At 50.2% G+C, this 20,952-nt stretch overlaps 1 protein-coding gene across 2 annotated transcripts in view; it reads right to left on the bottom strand.

Annotated features, from left to right (window-relative positions):
- The window catches only part of PLK4 (polo like kinase 4), a 58,097-nt gene extending 38,072 nt beyond the window's left edge, over positions 1 to 20,025 (bottom strand). The window contains exons 1-8 of one of the 2 annotated variants that reach the window (XM_073572057.1): positions 19,816 to 20,025; positions 17,200 to 17,295; positions 16,983 to 17,078; positions 16,781 to 16,895; positions 14,602 to 15,625; positions 10,541 to 10,641; positions 2,687 to 2,994; positions 2,487 to 2,591 (exon numbers count right to left, since the gene is read on the bottom strand). In XM_073572057.1, coding sequence (XP_073428158.1) covers positions 2,487 to 2,591; positions 2,687 to 2,994; positions 10,541 to 10,641; positions 14,602 to 15,625; positions 16,781 to 16,895; positions 16,983 to 17,078; positions 17,200 to 17,295; positions 19,816 to 19,845 — 1,875 coding nt within the window. In that variant the 5' untranslated portion in view covers positions 19,846 to 20,025. The remainder of the gene's footprint in view (positions 1 to 2,486; positions 2,592 to 2,686; positions 2,995 to 10,540; positions 10,642 to 14,601; positions 15,626 to 16,780; positions 16,896 to 16,982; positions 17,079 to 17,199; positions 17,296 to 19,815) is intronic. The other variant, XM_073572056.1, reaches the window with a different exon arrangement.
- Positions 20,026 to 20,952: the final 927 nt, after the last annotated feature.

Genomic DNA, 20,952 nt, shown 5'->3' with positions numbered 1-20,952 from the left:
TCAACTATCGCAGTATTGCTAGGGGGACAAGGGAGCAAAGCGTTCTCGGTTTCGTTATCTGAATTGGAGTCACATATGCCCTCTGAGTCCTGCGCATCGCTAAGGAGCTCCCTAGCGGGCGAACTAGAGCGGAGGTTTCCCGTGGTCTGGGATCGTTGTGGAGATCCGCATTGTCCTTCTCTATCAGGGGACGGTCTTGGTGACCTGAGGCCACTGTGTCTTTCCCTGGAGGGGGAAGACCTATTGCTATGTGAGGACGCAGCTGAACGCGACCTGTGGGTCCGCTTACGCCTCGAACTGTCGGAAGAGCCCTGTACGTGAGACCGGACGTCCCTTTGCTGGGTAACGTTCATAGCCGAGACATGACCCTGCAGAGCCTGCAGTAATGTAGAGGTCAGGTTATCTATAGACTGTGTCATAGACTGCGACATCTGAGTCGCCAATTCCGGCACAGTAGCGGTCGCAGAAGCGTTGGTAGGGACTTTTTGGGGTTCTGCTCCGGTTTTTTGGGTACAGTCCCGGCAGTGCGGGTACGTGCTGCCGCTGGGGAGAGTGGCCTTGCAGGCTGTGCAGACTGCATAAAAGCAGTCTTGCCTGGTTCTTTTCCTTGAGCCTGACATAGTACCTAGGCTGATTAGTGGAGGCCCTACAGGGGTATCTACGCAGAGGAAAGGAGGAGAGCGCTATACGGTATAGCAATTCACAGCTGAGTACCAAGGACCCAGCTGTGATCTTACCCCACCGGTGCTCCCCCTTAGGTCCAGCGCTGATACATCCCACGTCCTGTGCCCCCCGGAGACTGCTGTGCTGTGTTCTTCCAGGTGCAGCAAGATGGCCACCGGACTCTGAGGTGGAGAGGGAAGGGGGCGGAGAGCTGGAAAAGGGAGCGCTGGGCCATGTAAAAGCGTGCCCCTCCTGCCTCGATCCGCCCCTTCTATGACACTGCAGTGTCACTTTCGTCATGAAGCCACGGCCTAAATTTGAGGTCTCCTGCCCAGCAGGGCTCCAGGACGGCGCGGTCGTCCACGGGAGGGGGGGGGGGGGGGGTCGGATTTAAACCAGACCCCCCCAGAATGAAAGGAGGGCTGGCGGTGGGGCCATATATGTGACTGGGGCCCTGTGGAGGGTCCCTTGTGGCGCCAGTGCTGCAGAGACTGGGGCGCAGGGAGCCTGGTCTCTCATAAGTGCCGGGCCTCGCTGCACCTCCCCCGGTCCCAAAAGGAGCCCACAGGTGGACTGGGGTCCCTGGTGCCTGGTACAGGCCCTACCTGCGGTGTCTCAACCTAATACCCCCAGAGGGGGATTAGGGAGGGTGCTGCTGTCACCGTCAGGGGGCTTCATCGTCGCCTCAACCTCGACCCAGAGCCGGACGGAACTGAGGAAGGAGGGGGGTCTCGACCTCGAACCAGTACCCGAGAGACTGGTGAGGGAGCGACATGGGGAATAGCCACCTCGACCTCAACCGGGTACCCCTAATAGGGGACCGAGGAGGGAGCCATGCCGGGAGTCTCGCTGGAGACCCTCTTTTCTTCATCTGTAGTCCTTTGGAAAAAAATCCAGGAAAAAGACGGAGGGTAAAAAAAAACAAAAAAAAACAAAAAAAAAAAACTCAGGTGTGCCTCCTGCGACACCAAGCAAAAACTGGAGAAGGCTGACGCCGTCCAGGGGTGTATACTGCAGAGGAGGAGCCAAAGTTAATCTTTTTCAGATTATGCATAGTGTCGCCTCCTAGTGGACAGCAGCATAACACCCACGGTTCTGTCCCCCAATAAGGCGACAGAGTAATAAGACTCATCTCAACTGTATAAATGGCCCACGGAACATGGAGTACTGCAGCCTCTTCTGCTGTTTACCTGCATGCTACCAATGTGCTAACAGCTCAGCTGGGTATTGCAGTGTGGACCCATTCACTTCAAATGAGCAATCTTAAAATTCCTAGCATAGCTGTTACTCTATAGACAGAGCAGAAGGGTGTAGTCGATTAATAGATTAATATTATAGCAGAAAAAGTAACCCAATCCTTCTTTCAAGATGTGGTTTTAATCCATAAAACTGGTTACATTGATAGTTGCGGAGGTGCAGGTGTCAGGGGAGTTGTTTCCCGAACAGTGAGACCTGCCGGACTTCGGCCTTTTCACCCCTTGCTGGCGCTTCTACGAGTCCATGACCCGTCCAAGGGGCGAAACAGCCGTAGTTCCTAAGGATCTGGTGATTGCTGCTTTTCTTGTTACTTTTTCTAATATAATACATGTTCTTTATGCATGCACCACCCAGAAGACATCAGACAATGCTGTTTGAGGATTTGGGTTGAAATAACACAGAAAAAAAGTGACTTGGTGCCTGGAATAACCCTTCCTTTTTTAAAATAGTCGATTAATATCCTGAACCTGGGAAATCCTTTTAATAAGAATCCTGTTGGTATTCTATTTGACCATAGGGTAGTTGATCTTGCCCCATGGATATTTAAATATATAGAAAACACCTACCAAAATTCCATCACAGGATATGCGGAGGACTTCTCTTACTCGTTCCTGAGAGTTTTGTTCTTTCAAAAATTCCATGCAAACTTCTCCGGTATCCAAAATGCTCACCTGCCAAAGAAGATTCACGTATCACAGAAATGAGCGGGTGGAGAGAGATCCAAGTCCCACATAAATAAGGCAGAGTATCAGCTAAAGGCACATACCACAGCATTCTTGGTTTTCTGCCTGATTGGCTTCAATCTTTCTGAATTAAGTGGAGAAATGATGCTCCTCAAGGAGCGATAGCTCGCAGCTTGTTGAGGCATCTTTGACTTAATATTGTGTGGATTTTCTTCCAATACCGGAAATTTCCTCATTCCTTTCTGTGTCCCACAAAGGGAAGAGTCGGTGACATTCTTCTTCACATCGTTCCAGTTGTACAGGAGAGCTTCCTGCTGTGCGGCTGCGTGGCCATAATAATTTGCTGCCGAGTTACTTATATTGCTCGCATCCTGGGATTTTTGCATGTGACCTAAAAAGAAAACAAATTAGTATGAAAAAAATTGTATGCTTTTCTCCAGAAACACTTTCTTTTTAACTAACAGAGCCCCCAACGCAGATGTGAACTAATCTAAGGGTGCAGTCACACCAACGGCCTCCAGACCTGAAACAAGATCTTCATATAATGAGGACCTGAAATAAACCTGGGTATGGCGGCCCAGACACAAGTGTAAGTCAAGAAATCCACCTCTGGCTATGCTTGGGTCAGACTTTTAGCCAAAACAGTGTAAAGAATGTTCTGTGCTCTTGAGACACAAGTGGGAGAAGCATGACCAAATACGCCAGGAGAAGGGTTTTAGGAATAGTGCAGCCAAGGCCACATTCAGTATTTTACATCAGTATTTGTAATCCAAATCCAGGAGAGGAACAGTGTAATAGAAACACGTCACCATCATCGTAATTCTGGCGGTTCAATTTTTTTTCTCGCTACGCCGTTTAGCAATCAGGATAATCCTTTTTTATATTGACAGGCCAAGCGATTCTAAACATGGTGATACCAACTTTGTGTATGCTTGATTTTTTTTTTTGTTTTATTTTGAATGGGGAGAAAGGGGGGCGATTTGAACTTTTATATTTTTAAAATCACTTTATTTTTATTTTTGGCATGTTCCATAGTCTCCATGAGAGACTAGAAGCTACCATGACCCGATCGGCTCTGCTACATCAGATCGCATCTATGTAGTAGAATTACTCACCTGCTATCACCGTAAGCCGGCAGTGACAATCATAGAGGTCTCCAGGAGACCTCTGGTTGTCATGCCAACCCACCGGTGATCCGCCGGGGGTGGAGGGGGGTGGGGGGTGTCACCGGTGGGCAAGTTTCTGGCTCGATGGCCGGAGGCAGAAGCTAAATGTCACTGTCAGCGTTTGACAGCGGCATTTAACGGGTTATTAGCTGCGGGTGGATCGCGATTCCACCCATGGCTATTCCGGGCACATATCAGCTGTTCAAAACAGCTGACATGTCCGGGAAAGATGTGGGCTCACCGCTGGAGCCCACATCAAAGGGAGGGAACATTCAAATCACCCCCCCTTGCAGCTTTGAAAATAAAAATTTAAAAAAATGAGAACACATTTGGTATTGCCGAGTTCAGAACTGTCCGAGCTATCAAAATTTGAGAAGTAAACAGCGTAATAAGAAGAAAAAAAAATTGAACCGCTAGAATTACATTTTCTTGTTTTTAGCAGTGGCAATATTGCAAAAAAAGGTGATCAAAACATTGTATCTATCCCAAAATGGTGTCAATAAAAACATCAGCTTAGTGCGCAAAAAATAAGCCCTCACTCAGCCACCCATCCTGCTGCGGAGGGCATAGGCATAACTCCTGTGCCAGGATTCATCATCACGCCACATATGTATGGCTTAGTGTGGTACATAACACTTCACCCCAACCTACATGAAAAAAAACAAAAAACCTCAACACTACACAAGTTTGTCCTTGTACTGTCCCACAGACTCATAATGGCATGTTCATTTTATCACGCTCTGAACACTGTAAAGATGAAAAAGAAAAACCAACAGCAGAATTGAAGAACTTCCCACCCCTCGTTTTAGGTACACTGTATGATAAGTTGTTGTCGAATGTATGTTTGATGATCGCTTCCGAGCATATTCAGTAATTTCTTCTTCCATTGACTCCGGGAAAGGTCAGAGAGGTCCGGCGCCTGCGCACTGCAGTACTTTACTCTGCCCTCAACAGGGTAGATAAAGTACACCTGCGCAGGAGCCGAGGGAGAAGTAAGGAGGAGGACGTCATCGCTAGAAGATGGGAGGCGCCAGACCCCCAGGTGAGTATAATGTAACTTGTTTTTCTTATCTTTCAGGTTACATTGGGGGCTTATCTACAGCATTACAGAATGCTGTAGATAAGCCCTTAATGGTGGTGGCCGCATCTCATAGGCCAAAAATGAGGTGACAGATTCCCTTTAAGTGTGCTCAGTGCCCCCATCTTGTGTCCTTTCTTACTAACTACACCGTCCATTACTTACATATACTACTATGGCAATAAACACATATATACAACCTACAATAATGCACAAATACGTAAGTTCAAGACATGCAAATATTGCAAACATGTTCAGCAAACAGTAGTATAAACTTCTACAAGGCTAGGCCCTGACCCTCTTACAGATACACTCCCAACACACTGTCCAGCTTCAAGAACCTCCTCTAACAGGTAGTACCATCCTCCAGCATACCATACCTAAAACATCTCTAAACCCCTAACACCAGTATCTGTGCATCCACATCTGTACTTCTGTGCAGGGCTGCTCAAAAATTCACCATTTTGAGATGCACTCTTCATACCTTTTTGCTAAACCTGGACCTAATGCACTAAGCTGGCAGACAGTCGTGACAATTCTTGGGACCGCGAGCCACATGTGGCTCCTGAGCTACAGGTTAGGGACCCCTGGTATAAGGTATGCTATAACATTATAATAAAAATGGATTCTTCTTCAATAAGTGCCTCATTTTAGCAAAATGTCAGCATGTAATATGATAAGAAAGGCCCCTATAAGAATTGAAACCTTTCACTAAGTCACATCACAAGCTGGGGGATACCTAATTATTTCCCTGCAACCTAGTAGTGAACCATGCATTACTCTGTCGCCTCATTGGGGGACACAGAACCATGGGTGCTATGCTGCTGTCCACTAGGAGGCGACACTATGCATAATCTAAAAAAGATTAAACTATGGCTCCACCTCTGCAGTATACACCCCTGGACGGCGTCAGCCTTCTCCAGTTTTTGCTTAGTGTCGCAAGGAGGCACACCTAAAGGATTTTTTATTCTCCGTGTTTTTTTTTTCTTCCGGATGACAGATGAAGAAAAGTGGGTCTCCTTTGAGACTCCCAGCATGGCTCCTTCCTCGGCCCTCTATTATGGGGTGCCCAGTTGAAGTCGAGATGGTGCTTCCCCATGTCGCTCCTTCCCCAACCCTGCGGGTGCTGGTTCGAAGTAGAGACCCCCCCTCCTTCCCCAATTCCTTTTGGTCTTGGGTTGAGGTCGAGGCGAGGAAGAAGCCCCCTGATGGTGACACCAGCACCCTCCCTAATCCCCCTCTGGGGGTATTAGATTGAGACGCCTCAGGTAGGCTCTGCCCCACGGCAATCTGCACGGTATCCAGGAACCCCAGCCAGCTGCTGGCTTCTGTCGGGGCCGGAGGGGGAGTGCTGGCAGGCATAGCACGTACAGACACAGGGCTCCCTGTGTCCCTGTCTCTGTGGCAGCATCACGTCTAGCGCCTCAGGAGGACCCATCACAGGGCCCCGCTTCAGATTGCGGCCCCACCGTAGCCTGCCTTTCAATCCGGGGGGGTCCGGTAAAAATCCGACCTCCCCCCGGACTACCGCGCCGGCCTGGAGCCCTTCCTGGGCATCGGTCTCTAATTTACCGTATATACTCGAATATAAGCCGAGATTTTCAGCCCATTTTTGGGGGCTGAAAGTCCCCCCTCTCGGCTTATACTCGAGTCATATACACCGGGGGGGGGGGGGGGGGTCGGAGGGGGGGGGTGTCAGGTCATACTTACCCGTCCTGACGCTGTCTCTTGAGCCCCCAGCTTCTCCGCGCTCTCTCTTCCTGCCTTCAGCGGTCACGTGGTACCGCTAATTAAAACTCATGAATATGCGCATATTCATACGTTTTAATGAGCGGTATCACATGACCGCAGGAAGAGAGAGCGCGGAGAAACTGGGGGCTCAAGAGACAGCATCAGGACGGGTAAGTATAGCGATACTCACCTGTCCTACGTCCATGGCTGCTTGCTGCTGTCTGTCATCGGTCAGTGACTTCAGACAGCAGAGGGCGTGGTGACGTGATTAGTGCGCGCCGCGCCCCCTGCAGTCTGAACGTCACTGACTGATGACGTGGCAGATAGCGGTGAGCAGCCATGGACGCAGGACAGGTGAGTATCTGACACCCAGCGACGGAGAGGTGAGTATGTCATTTTTTTTATTTTTACATGCAGCAACAGCAGCACATGGGGGAATAATCTAAGGAGCTTCTTATGGGGTCAGGATATGGGGGAATAATCTATGGAGCTTCTTATGGGGGAACAATCTATGGAGCTTCTTATGGGGTCAGCATATGGGGGAATAATCTATGGAGCTTCTTCTGGGGACACCATATGGGGGAATAATCTATGAAGCATTTCCCACCCTAGGCTTATACTAGAGTCAATAAAGTTTTCCCAGTTTTTTGTGGCAAAATTGGGGGGGGTCGGCTTATACTCGAGTATACTCGAGGAGGCAGAAAGGGCGCGTTTCTACAAAGCTCTGCGCGCCCTTTCTCAGCTCTCCACCCCCTTCTCCCTCCTCATCCTCCCGGCGGCCATTTCTGAAGCAAGCAAAGGGAGAAAATCAGCAAGCCAGTCTCCGGGGGCACAGGACGGTGGATCTTCGGCGCTGGACCTAGGGGCACACTGGTGGGGTAAGATCACAGCTCGGGCTCTTGTGCTCGGCTGTGAATCCGAGCTGTGATCTTACCCCACCAGTGCAAATCCACTCTCCCCAGTGGCAGCACGTACCCCCACTGTAGGGACTGTATCCAGAATACTACCAATGCTTCAGCGACTGCTACCACGCCGGAATGGGCTACCCAGATGTCGCAGTCTATGACTTAGTCCATAGATAACCTAACCTCCACATTACTCCAGGCTCTGCAGGGTCATGTCTCGGCAGTTTCTGACCCGTTCCTCTGCATCATCCCATAGCACACGGTCATCCCCCTCCAGGGAGAGACACCGTAGCTCCAGGTCACCTAGACCGTCCCCTACCAGGAGACAGAAAACGCAGATCGCCGCAGCGACCCCCGACTACAGAGGACCTCCGCCCCGGCTCACCCACCAGGGAATGCCTCAGCGATACGCAGGATTTGGAAGGCATCTGTGACTCCGAATCAGACAACGAGACGGAGAGGTCTCTAGTCCCTTGTCCCCCTAGCAATACAGCACTGGTTGAAGACATAATCTCTTCCATCCATCGGGTGCTGGACATTTCCGATCCAAACCCCGGAAGCCCCAGAACACAAGATTTGCTTTGAAGGTGTCCTGAAACCACCTAAGGTTCTCTCTAACCACCCGGAATTTCAGACGATCTTTACTAAGCAATTTTCTCAGCCTGAGAAGAAATTCACCAATCGCAAATATTTGGAGGCTAGGTACCCCTTCCCACAAATGGACACCAAGCAGTGGACCCCTGAAGTGGACCCCCCAGTCTCTAGACTAGCAGCACAGACCCTATTCTCACTGCCAGATAGCTCAACCCTCAGGGACGCAGCAGACCGGCAGGTAGAACGCATGGCTCGTTCAGCCTTTGAAGCGGCAGGGGCCTCCCTGGCCCCCCGCGTTCGCTTCAGTTTGGGCGGCCAAGGCCATTTTGGCTTGGGCCAAAGCATTGCAAGAGGGTCTTCAAGCTTCAAATCCCGGGCTTTCGGACCAAGCGGTTCAAATAGCAGTAGTAGCAGATTACATGCTTCATGCAGCCCTTGACTCCGCAAGAGGTGTAGCGGGGATAGCAGCAAACGCCATCACGATCCGGCGTATCTGGCTGCGGGAATGGAAAGCGGATGCGGCCTCAAAGAAGTCCCTCACGCATCTCCCGTACCTTAGTGGACGGCTTTTCGGTGAAAAGTTGGACACAATGATATACAACGCCACTGGGGGTAAGAGTACCTCTCTCCCTCAACTCAAACCTAAACGCACATTTAAACGGCGTAACCGGTGGTGGCATATGTGAATCACCAAGGCGGGACCCGCAGTGCCCAGGCGATGAGAGAAGTGGCACATATCCTCCACTGGGCGGAAGAGACGAAGTTGGTACTCTCAGCGGTCCACATTCCGGGTGTGGACAATTGGGAAGCCGACTTCCTCAGCAGACAAGGAATGGACGCGGGGGAGTGGTCTCTCCATCCCGAAATATTTCACCAGATCTGCCATCGCTGGGGGGACCCCGGACGTGGACCTGATGGCATCCCATTTCCATGCCAAGGTCTCCAATTTCATGGCCAGGACACGCGATCCTTTCGAACCCCTTAAAGAAGTCCCACTCCGCATTCTATCACAGAAAGTGGTTTTTCAGGTGACAATCACCTCGCTACGCAGGGTGTCTGAATTGTCAGCACTCTCCTGCAGATGGCCTTTCCTAGCTTTTCACCAGGACAAGGCGGTTCTCCGTACAGTACCATCCTTCCTTCCAAAGGTTGTGTCCACCTTCCACCTGAATGAGGAAATTTCATTGCGATCCCTTTGCCCAGTTCCAGTTCATAGAGTGGAGAAGGCTCTGCATACGCTTGACCTCGTCACGGCATTGCGTATATACGTGTCTAGGACTGCACCCTTCCGGAAGTCTGATTCCCTTTTCCTTCTTCCGGAAGGCGTTCGCAAGGGTCTGCCGGCTTCCAAAGCTACCCTTGCCAGGTGGATCAAGTCCACCATACAAGAGGCTTACCGCCTTAACAATTCTCCTCTTCCGGCTGGTATCACGGCACACTCTACGCGGGGAGTAGGGGCCTCCTGGGCCATTCGGCAGCAGGTTTCGGCACAACAAGTGTGTAAAGGGGCCACTTGGACTAGCCTACACACGTTTACGAAACACAGTGTTCATACCCAGTCCTCAGCGGAGGCGAGCCTGGGTAGACGGGTTCTGCAGGCGGTAGTGCCCCAAGTTTAGGGACCTGCTAGCACAATATTCATCCATTGCTTCCCACCCAGGGACTGCTTTGGGACGTTCCATGGTTCTGTGTCCCCCAATGAGGCGACAGAGTAAAGGAGATTTTTGTGTACTTACCGTAAAATCTTTTTCTCTTAGCCTCTAATTGGGGGACACAGTTCCCACCCTGTTGCCCTTGCGGGCCGTTGTTATGGTTGAGTTCTCATATTGTTCTTTGAGCTCGTACATAGTGGCCTTCTTACAGGCATGGTTATGTGGTTTCTGTTATGTTCCTCTTAATGCTTTTGCACAAAACTGGAGAAGGCGGACGCCGTCCAGGGGTGTATACTGCAGAGAAGGAGCCATAGTTAATCTTTTTCAGATTATGCATAGTGTCGCCTCCTAGTGGACAGCAGCATAACACCCATGGTTCGGTGTCCTCCAATTAGGAGGCTAAGAGAGAGATTTTACGGTGAGTACACAAAAATCTCCTTTTTGTATATACTGCAGGCAGTTTAGTGGTTAAAACTTTAAGGACAAGACACAGTAACAGTCAGAGCACTGTAGCTCCCAACTCAGGATAAGGCCTCATTCACACATCAGTATTGTTATGCCAAAACCAGGAGTGTCTCCAAAACAAAGAACAGGAGTCAGTCTTTCAATTATATTTTTTCTCGGTAAGTTCCATTCCTGGCTTTGGCATACAAACACTGATGCAAAATACTGACCAAATACTGACGTTGTGAATGAGCCTTTACAGCAAATTCTGGTTCAAACCACAATGGAAAGGAATCCAAACTAAAAGATTCTTATTTTGTTTCTCTCACTGAGAGCAATCATCCATGATACCACAATGGACACATACCATTTAATTGCATGGCTCCAAACCATTGCTGCACAGTTTCAGCTTGGCCCCTTTCATCAGACCGGACACCTGAGAGTTTTGGAGGACAGAAGAATTCAGACCTTAAAACAAAAATAAAAAAACAATGTTAAAAAAATGAAGAAAAGGGTCATGTAGCAATACAAGGTCCATGTATCTAATGTGCAAACTAATGTTCCCTGTGCCTGAAATAAGGACCTCAGGGACACAGCAGAGCACCCATCAAGATGCCAGGGAGAACCTGTGGACCAGGTGGATCAACTAAACAAGTTACCGTATATACTCGTGTATAGCCGAGATTTTCAGCACTTTTTTTGTGCTGAAAACGCCCCCCTCTGCTTATACACGAGTCATTGTCCAGAAAGCAGGTGGGGGAGGGGGAGCGGCGGCAAGAGGCGGCTGCTGTGGCACAGCAACAGCTGCAGCCGCCGGCTTCAAGAAGACATCATACTCATCCGTTGTCGCGCCGTCGCTGCATCTCAGTCACTGCATCTGTGTCCCGGCTCCTCTTCCCCTGTGCTGAGCGGTCAACGTGGTACCTTTCATTAAGGGAATAAATATAAAAGCGTCTCCACTACCATAGGCGTGGAGCGCATATTCATTACCTTAATGAGCGGTACCACGTGACCGCTGAGCACAGGAAGAGCTGCTGGAACCAGGACAACAGATGCGGCGTGAGAAGGAGGGGGGGTATTGCGAGCCATGCGGGACCGGGGAGCCATGCATACAACAGGGGGAGCCACACATAGCAGGACAGGACAGGGGAGAGCCAGACATACCAGGACAGGACGGGGGGAGCCACGCATACCAGGACAGGACGGGGGGAGCCACGCATACCAGGACAGGACGGGGGGAGCCACGCATGCCAGGATAGGAGGGGGGGGGGGAGCCACACAAAGAAGGACAGGGATAAGCAGTAAATGCATACCCGGCTTATACTCGAGTCAATAAGCTTACCCAGTTTTCCGTGGCAAAATTAGGTGCCTCGGATTATACTCGAGTATATACGGTAAATTGACCATGTTACTTTTGTTAAATAGACGAGGGGTGCTCAAATGACCACCTAATATCGGTTTTTGGTGACCTCCATTTTCAGCGCAGAAAGTATGCTTCATGTTCTGACCAGATCCCCACCCTTCTACAGCAAAAGTTCTTCAGCGTTCTCCATCGCTAATATAGTCTACTGTGAAATAGCATCTATGCCAAGTGATGCTAAGAGAAGAAACACTCAAGACTTTGGAAGCTAAGACACACTGAACACTGGAAGCATATGCAAGAGTTTATTTTCTTGGTGTCAGACACATTGGCTACAGGACATCTGACATGAAGCAAAATGGAACTACAGGGACAGTTTAGTGTGCAAAAAAACCCAAAAACCTCATTCCATTTAATTAGGTTCCGGAACAAAATAAAGCTGCAAAGCCTGATACCTGCATTTTTTGCTGCAGATTTTCAATGGTTTTTCACTCAAGACTTTCAAGTGACATGCTCTAATGTGCAAAAAAACATGCAAAGCTCAAAATACTGACAACTAAAAAAAAAAAACAATGTGTGTGTGTGCATGAGATTTCAAAAATCTCAGACTTTGCTGGTACTGTAAAAAAAACAACTGTAAAATTGTAAGGCTATGTGCCCACGAAGCGATTTTTAAGCGTTTTCGCAGCGATTTTCGGCGCGAAAACGCTTAAAAATCGTGTACAGAACGCCCCCCATGCATTCCTATGGCATTCCGCACGTGCTGTGCTAATGCTGCGCTTTTTTCCGCGGCGGAATCGCATCGCGGAAAAAATCGCAGCCTGCTCATTCTTTTGTGCGGAATCGCAAAGAATTGCCGCGATTCCGCACCCATAGGAATGCATGAGAATCGCTGACTTCCCGCATGTGGCTATGCCCACCATGTGGGAAGTTAAGCGTCTCATGTGCGGTTGGTACCCACGGTGTGGAGGAGAGGAGACTGTCCTCCAGGCCCTGGGTACCATACCCCTGTAAAAAAAAAAAAGAATAAAAAAAATCGGGGTATATTTACCTTCCGGTGTCCGGCGCTGCATTCCCGGCCTAGCTTTCCCAGTAATGCCTTGCGGCAATGTCCTGTGATGACGTGTTCTCGCGAGATCGCTATAGCAACGCAAGACTACGTCATCACAGGTCTCGCAAGGCATTACTGGGAACGCTGAGGCCCGGGATGGCAGCGCGGGACACCGGAAGGTAAATATACCCCGATTTTTTTTAGCATTTTAACATCCTATCTTTTACTATTGATGCCGCATAGGCGGCCTCAATAGTAAAAACCTGGTCACACTTGTCAAACACTATGTTTGACGAGTGTGACCAACCTGTCAATAACTTTCCAAGCGATGCTTCAAATCGCTTGGAAAGTGCTTGAATATCGCACACGAAAATCGCGGCAAAATCGATCATAATCGCGGTAAAATCGCGCGGGAAAAAAAACGCGCAATTTCTGGGCAGGAGTCCGGTTTTTAGTGAGCGTTTTAAAACGCTACGTGGGCCCACAGCCTAAAGCTGAAACACCACCTAGTGTGAACATAGCCTTACAATAAAACACAATTATATTTTCTGATTAGAGATAGAAAGAAAACACAACAGGCAATGAGAATGGAATAGCTACTAAATATTCTCCTATGGATAATGTACCTTTCCAGGCCTGCGGAGCACCATACAGTCATGTTGCCGTCATGAAACTGGAAATCTAAAGGAGATGTGATTTTATACCATGAGCACACAAGGAGGCATTACTGATATCCCCCGGGCTGCATCAGCCATCTGCAGGAGATACCCACTAACTGTCCACAGGGGACGCCGCCACCTGCACACACCTCTACATCCTGTGTAGTGCCCAATACAAGATGGAATGGAAGAGGCTCCAGGTACAGCAGGGTTTTGTCACATCTTTTTATTCTTTCTGAAGGACTGACAAACATTGACTATTACTATGAAGCCAATATACTTCATGGTCCCATTTGTAAAGTTATCTGACAGATGATCTGTCACAAACACCTTTTTTCTTCAATTTTAAAACACTTGTTAAAAAAAGAAAAAAAAAAAAAGCACCATACATTTCAAACAAATTTTTTTAATTGTCTGAAAAATTTGGGGACTTTTTCAGCTTTTTTAACTTACTAACCCAAACTAGGTTTAAAGAGAACCTGTCAGCAGATACTTGTACTTAAAACTGATGTAATCTATGTTAGATGGCCGTAAAGCAGAATAAATCCATTCCTTTGCTTTAGTAGCAATCCTTGTTTCCGTGGCACAGAAGCCCCCTTGCCGAAATTTCATATGAATGAACTGCCTGTGCCAGGGGCTTAGCCATACACATAGCTTTACGGCTTCCCTCTTTCACCCGCCTGACAGGTCACTCTTTGTTGCCTGCTAACCCTCCAGAGATCTTGAGTAAGCACTGTCGTTCCTGGGGGTGTCGCAGGACCGAATGGTGAGCTATCGCAACGTCATCAGGACCTTGCTAATAAGCATGCGCCACCGCTCAGAATGGTGATGCTTTCGCGAGGTTTCGCGCAGGGAACCATGTGACAGAGAATAGTGACCCATCAGTCAGTGAAAGAAGGCCAGTGGTGGGCAGAGAAAAAGTGAGAGGGGCTGGAGAGTTGTAGGTGTAGGTCTAAGCCACCTGAATTGTGGATTTCTCAGCAACAGAATCAATGATTTATAAAGGAAATGTATGGATTTATTCTGCATTACTGCGCCCTAAACATAGACATCAGTTTGGGGTACAAAAACCTGCTGAGAGGTTCCCTTCAATTCTGCTCATTTATGTGACTATACTACACAACTGGCTCCAATATGGGTACCAAGATTTGACCCTATTAAACTTGTGCCTAAAAGAAACTATATTTAGAGGGATTATTTTCCAAAATTACCTCCTCTTGACCAATAAGATATGGAGGGAGGCAGATTTCAGCAAACTTAGAAATATGACCATTATTGTAAATGCACTAGGTTTAAACCTATGAAATCGATAGATTAGGATTTGTTTCATAGTTGAATAAAAAAAATAAATAACTTACGGAGTTTTCTCCTTCACCGGGGGAGAGGCAAGTCTATTCAAAGAGCCGTGGGCAGCTTTTTCTGTAAACATCTGGGGTATATCGCCATAACTGTTGGCAGGAGAAGATGCGGAGGTCCGGTACCCACTCAGCTGACCAGCTTTATTCAATGTCTCCACAGAGTGACATCTGTCCACATAGCTGTTTGCTTTACTGTGTGTTTGGCTACGAGAGGCCCCTGTCCTGTCAGAAGAATGAGCCCTCCGGAGGTAACGAGAATGTGGCCTGTCTTCACTGGCAACTGCCTTCCTCCCCCTCTTGTCAGAAGAGTCATTTTCCTCTCTCTGACAATTGTGAAAGCTTCCACCATCAATCGTCAAGACATCATTTGGTTGTCTATCCTTGAACTGAAAGACATTCAGTTTGCTGGGAAGTGAAGGTCCTGATAAAATCCTTTTCTCCTGTAAGCGCCCACTAACGCTAACCCCAGAAGAACCAGTAAACCCAGTAGAAATGGTAGCATGGCCACTGTCAATGGAGTCTTCAACAGCCCCCATATCATCGCAGGTGGAAGAAGAATACCCTGTCATGAATGGGTGGTCCAGCACAGATGAGAGACTTAACCGATCTGCAGGGTTTTTGCGCAGCAGCTGAAAAATCAGTTCCTTAGCTTCCCTCGATACAAAATTGGGCATTTCATAGTCGGCCAAAACGATCTTATTCAAAGTGTTCTTCACAGTATCAGTGTCAAAAGGAGGTCTTCCCACAAGAAAAGTATACAACATGCAACCCAAAGACCACACATCGGACTCAAGGCCATGAGCGCTCCTGGTGGCTATTTCAGGAGCTATGTAGTTCGGTGTGCCGCACATTGTGAAGTGCTTCTCGTTGGGCAATTTCAACTGAGCTGCCAATCCAAAGTCTGCAATCTTAATGTTCATGTCACTGGAGAGAAGGAGGTTGGAAAGGGTGAGATCCCGGTGAAGAATGCCATGAGAATGTAGATACAGCATCCCCTTCACTATCTGCTCCATGAAATGACGTGCTGTGGAAGAAGAAGACTCCATGTAAGAAATGTATAAGGCTAAGGCTTCCACTGTGTATATTACGTGTAGTAATATCAAACACTACTGCAACTGGAGCGGGCGCCAAAGGATGAGTACAAATACCGAGGGTAGGGAAGTAACATTTAAAGCAGCACTCGGGGGGGGGGGGGGAGACAATCCACTGGAGTGGTGCTTTAGGCTGTGTGCCCACGATGCGTTTTGTTAAGCGTTTCCGCAGCGTTTGAGCCGGCTCAGACGCTGCAGAAACGCTTAGGCTGTGTGCACACGCTGCGGTTCCGCAGCGGTTTTGGCCGCTGCGGACCCGCAGCAGTTTTTGCTGCGGTGTACAGTACCATGATTCCCTATGGGAATCAAAAACCGCAATGCAGACGGTGCGGAATTTTCCGCACGGATTATCTGCGGTTTTCAATCCGCAGAAAGAATTGACATGTCAATTCTTTCTGCGGATTCTGCTGCGGTTTGCCAAAACCGCAGAGCAATCCGCAGGTAAAACCGCAGGTATTTTGACCTGCGGTTTCACCTGCGGATTTTACAAAATCCGCGCAGATTAATCCGCACCTAAATCCGCAGCGTGTGCACACAGCCTTAAAAGATGCATCAAATTAATTAGCATGCGTTTTTGGCTTTTTGTGCCAATGCATGCGTTTTTAACCGCTCAGGAATCGCTTAGCGGCTAAAAACGCAGCATGCTCATTAATTTCCGCATTGCTGAGTGTTTTTAGCCATCCCCAATGATCCCAGAAATCGCGTGTCAAAAAATGGGTCAAAAACGCGTCAAAAATCGCACAAAAAACGCGCAGAAAAAGACGCGCGATTTCTGGGAAGGAGATCCTTTTCCTGAGCGTTTAAAAACGCTAGCGTGGGCACATAGCCTCAATGAATAGGCACAAGACTTTCCAAAATAAAGTCTTTTACAGGACCCTGTTCACATCTGTGCCAGTTGTTGCTGAAATATAAGCGTAGCACTGTGCCCCTGAGTGCCAGACCAGCAGCGGCCCACAGACCCTATTGACTAGAATTGGGGCCATGTGGTTTTTGCCATGGTGCATTACATGTTACACCCTATAGGTGCATTAAACAAATCATCATTTATAAGGCCTATAGCAGAACATCACGAAACACTTTACACTGACCTTCTTTCTCAGCAAATGGCTTCTTTCTGTTCTTTAAATATCTGTTCATCTCTCCATTGTGACACATCTCAAGTATCAGGTAAACATAATTGCTGTCCTCAAAATAGTTGTAAAGCTAAAAACAGGGAAAGAAAATGCCGAAGAAATTTTCTCAAAAGAGGTTTGGAAAATCATGAAAACTCCACGCCATAAACTCTCATACCTCCAAGATAGACGGATGTTTTAGCTGACAGTGGATCTCCACCTCATTGCGTACCCTCTGCACCATGCCAACTCTCTGCATGGCCTTTTTATCTATCTAAGGTAGGGAAAAAATACAGCAAATTAAATGTTAGGCACAAATCAGATTAGGCTGATATAATATAGGAGTGTCAAACTCAAAACACATGCCATATTATGCAAGTTTACATGGGACTTACCATTTTGATCGCAACCTCGATGCCAGTATTTATGGACTGTGCCCTGTATACGCAGGCAAAGGAGCCTTTTCCCAGGAGGTTGAGGACCTTGAAGTCCTTGAGAATAAAAAGATAAAAAGGATCAATCACCCAATGAAGGGGCTATAGCTGCTGGCAGGTAACAATCAGTCAGAGAGTGTCTACAAGGATGGACGATCACTGGACGTGCTGCCATCAAAGCATAGGTTTCCAGGGTCTCCTAGTGTTATAGCAGGTTGATGATCAGTGGGGTATAACTGTGGAGATCCCACTAATCTGCAGCAGCAGCCTGATCCCAGAGTACAGGGGGAGCCCCCCAGATCTGCAGCCTGATCCCAGTGTACGGGGGGAGCCCCCAGATCTGTAGCCTGATCCCAGAGTACGGGGGGGAGCCCCCAGATCTGCAGCCTGATCCCAGAGTACAGGGGGAGCCCCCAGATCTGCAGCCTGGTCCCAGAGTACAGGGGGAGCCCCCAGATCTGCAGCCTGGTCCCAGAGTACAGGGGGAGCCCCCAGATCTGCAGCCTGATCCCAGGGTACAGGGGGAGCCCCAAGATCTGCAGCCTGATCCCAGGGTACAGGGGGAGCCCCAAGATCTGCAGCCTGATCCCAGGGTACAGGGGGAGCCCCAAGATCTGCAGCCTGATCCCAGGGTACAGGGGGAGCCCCAAGATCTGCAGCCTGATCCCAGGGTACAGGGGGAGCCCCAAGATCTGCAGCCTGATCCCAGGGTACAGGGGGAGCCCCAAGATCTGCAGCCTGATCCCAGGGTACAGGGGGAGCCCCAAGATCTGCAGCCTGATCCCAGGGTACAGGGGGAGCCCCAAGATCTGCAGCCTGATCCCAGGGTACAGGGGGAGCCCCAAGATCTGCAGCCTGATCCCAGGGTACAGGGGGAGCCCCCAGATCTGCAGCCTGATCCCAGGGTACAGGGGGAGCCCCCAGATCTGCAGCTTGATCCCAGGGTACAGGGGGAGCCCCCAGATCTGCAGCTTGATCCCAGGGTACAGGGGGAGACCCAAGATCTGCAGCCTGATCCCAGTGTATGGGGGGAGCCCCCAGATCTGCAGCCTGATCCCAGAGCACAGGGGGAGACCCAAGATCTGCAGCCTGATCCCAGGGTACAGGGGGAGACCCAAGATCTGCAGCCTGATCCCAGAGCACAGGGGGAGCCCCCAGATCTGCAGCCTGATCCCAGTGTATGGGGGGAGCCCCCAGATCTGCAGCCTGATCCCAGGGTACAGGGGGAGACCCAAGATCTGCAGCCTGATCCCAGGGTACAGGGGGATACCCAAGATCTGCAGCCTGATCCCAGTGTATGGGGGGAGACCCAAGATCTGCAGCCTGATCCCAGGGTACAGGGGGAGACCCAAGATCTGCAGCCTGATCCCAGGGTACAGGGGGAGACCCAAGATCTGCAGCCTGATCCCAGAGCACAGGGGGAGCCCCCAGATCTGCAGCCTGATCCCAGTGCATGGGGGGAGCCCCCAGATCTGCAGCCTGATCCCAGGGTACAGGGGGAGACCCAAGATCTGCAGCCTGATCCCAGGGTACAGGGGGAGACCCAAGATCTGCAGCCTGATCCCAGGGTACAGGGGGAGCCCCAAGATCTGCAGCTTGATCCCAGGGTACAGGGGGAGACCCAAGATCTGCAGCCTGATCCCAGTGTATGGGGGGAGCCCCCAGATCTGCAGCCTGATCCCAGAGCACAGGGGGAGACCCAAGATCTGCAGCCTGATCCCAGGGTACAGGGGGAGCCCCCAGATCTGCAGCCTGATCCCAGAGTACAGGGGGAGCCCCCAGATCTGCAGCCTGATCCCAGAGTACAGGGGGAGCCCCCAGATCTGCAGCCTGATCCCAGTGTATGGGGGGAGCCCCCAGATCTGCAGCCTGATCCCAGGGTACAGGGGGAGACCCAAGATCTGCAGCCTGATCCCAGGGTACAGGGGGAGACCCAAGATCTGCAGCCTGATCCCAGGGTACAGGGGGAGACCCAAGATCTGCAGCCTGATCCCAGGGTACAGGGGGAGACCCAAGATCTGCAGCCTGATCCCAGAGCACAGGGGGAGCCCCCAGATCTGCAGCCTGATCCCAGTGTATGGGGGGAGCCCCCAGATCTGCAGCCTGATCCCAGGGTACAGAGGGAGACCCAAGATCTGCAGCCTGATCCCAGAGCACAGGGGGAGCCCCCAGATCTGCAGCCTGATCCCAGGGTACAGGGAGAGCCCCCAGATCTGCAGCCTGATCCCAGGGTACAGGGAGAGCCCGCATTACCTCGATGCTGTTCTCCCCCTGGAGCAGAGGTTTGCAGCCCCCTCTGTCCTGCTGGCCACGGTCTCCCTCTGGGGACGGCTCCCTGGAGGTGAGGTTGGGGAAGAGGAAGGTGAGGACCCTCTCCAGCATGTTGCCAGCAGCAGTGCGCAGACACTAGTGACGAGGACTCAGCACTAAATCCCGGTACTGTTCCCGCTGTCCCAACTGACAGCAGCACAACATGACAACAGCTGCACAACATGACAGCCCCCGGGGACGCCATAGTAACTACGGCTCCCTGCCACCATAGCAACCGGGGAGGCACGGAGCCGGGGCAGCGCCTACCTCTATCCTCCCGCCTATGCTGCTCGCCATGGCTCATCCTCGCTAGCTCACTGCCGGAGCCGGGACTGTGGCGGTGACCGGGGGATGTCGGCGGGGAAGGCTGGGGCGCTCGGGTCCATTCCCGTGACTAAAGTTGTTGTTTGAAAATTCCGCCCGTTATAGTCAGTCACGTGACACGACGGAGGTGACGTCAGAGGAAGCGCCGCGCTGCCCGCTGTTGTGAGGAGCTCCGTGTCTGTTTTCAATAAAGTTTTGTATGTGTGACTGGAGAAAGTTTGCTTTACGCGGCTGCTTCACACTATACGGCGGTGACCCTGCCCGAGTGCGAGGACGGGTCCCGGGTGGGGCTGCACGTGATGTGAGCCCGGGTGACTCGCTCTGTATGGAGCCTGGACGCCTGTGCGTGTGATGCTTGGTCTGCACCGTGCATTACAGGGGCGGCCGCTTTCTGTTTAGGATGTGTGCACGGGGACCTATGGTGCCGGGCCGCAGGTATCAGAGTCTGGCTACAGAGTAAAGCATAACCGCCCGGGCAGACGGGGTCGCCAGCGGCTTCTCTGGGCTGACAGGATCTTCCCTGCATGTGTCACTCCGGGTCAGCTGCCCTGTCACACAGCGGGGGCCTGATCCCTGCCACCTGTATTTGTTGAAGACCTTTCTGCATCAAAAAACGTGTCTCTTGGCATTAAGGCCATGTGCACACGATGCAGATATCCAGCGGCTCCGCAGCGGATTTTACCGCGCAGAAACGTTGCATATCCGCATTGTGATGTACAGTAGCCTTAAAATCAATTTAAAAAAAAAAAACGCTGTGCAGACGCTGCGGATTTTTCCGCGGTACAAAATCCGCAGCATGTCACTTGTTTTGTGCGGTTTTCCATCTCCCCTGTCACCAAATCCGCAGGGGGGAATCCGCAGTAGAAAACCGCAGGAAAAATGGAAGAAATCCGCAGGAAAAATGCAGGTAATTTGTCCTGCGGATTTCTTCCATTCTGCACGGAAAAATCCGCAGGGCTAAAAAGTCCGTCTGCACTCAGCCTAAAAACTGCATAACAACCGTGCGTCTTTTTTATTCCTGTTTGATGCTTTTTTTTCTTTCAGTTATTAGAATGGGTGAAAGCCACTGAAAGAATTGAC

Source organism: Dendrobates tinctorius, unplaced genomic scaffold (genome assembly GCF_039654945.1).
Source record: "Dendrobates tinctorius isolate UK_male_01 unplaced genomic scaffold, ASM3965494v1 ptg000030l, whole genome shotgun sequence".
Lineage (NCBI taxonomy): Eukaryota > Metazoa > Chordata > Amphibia > Anura > Dendrobatidae > Dendrobates > Dendrobates tinctorius.
Note: the sequence above shows the minus strand (reverse complement) of the source record. Positions and strands in the feature narration are given on the sequence as shown.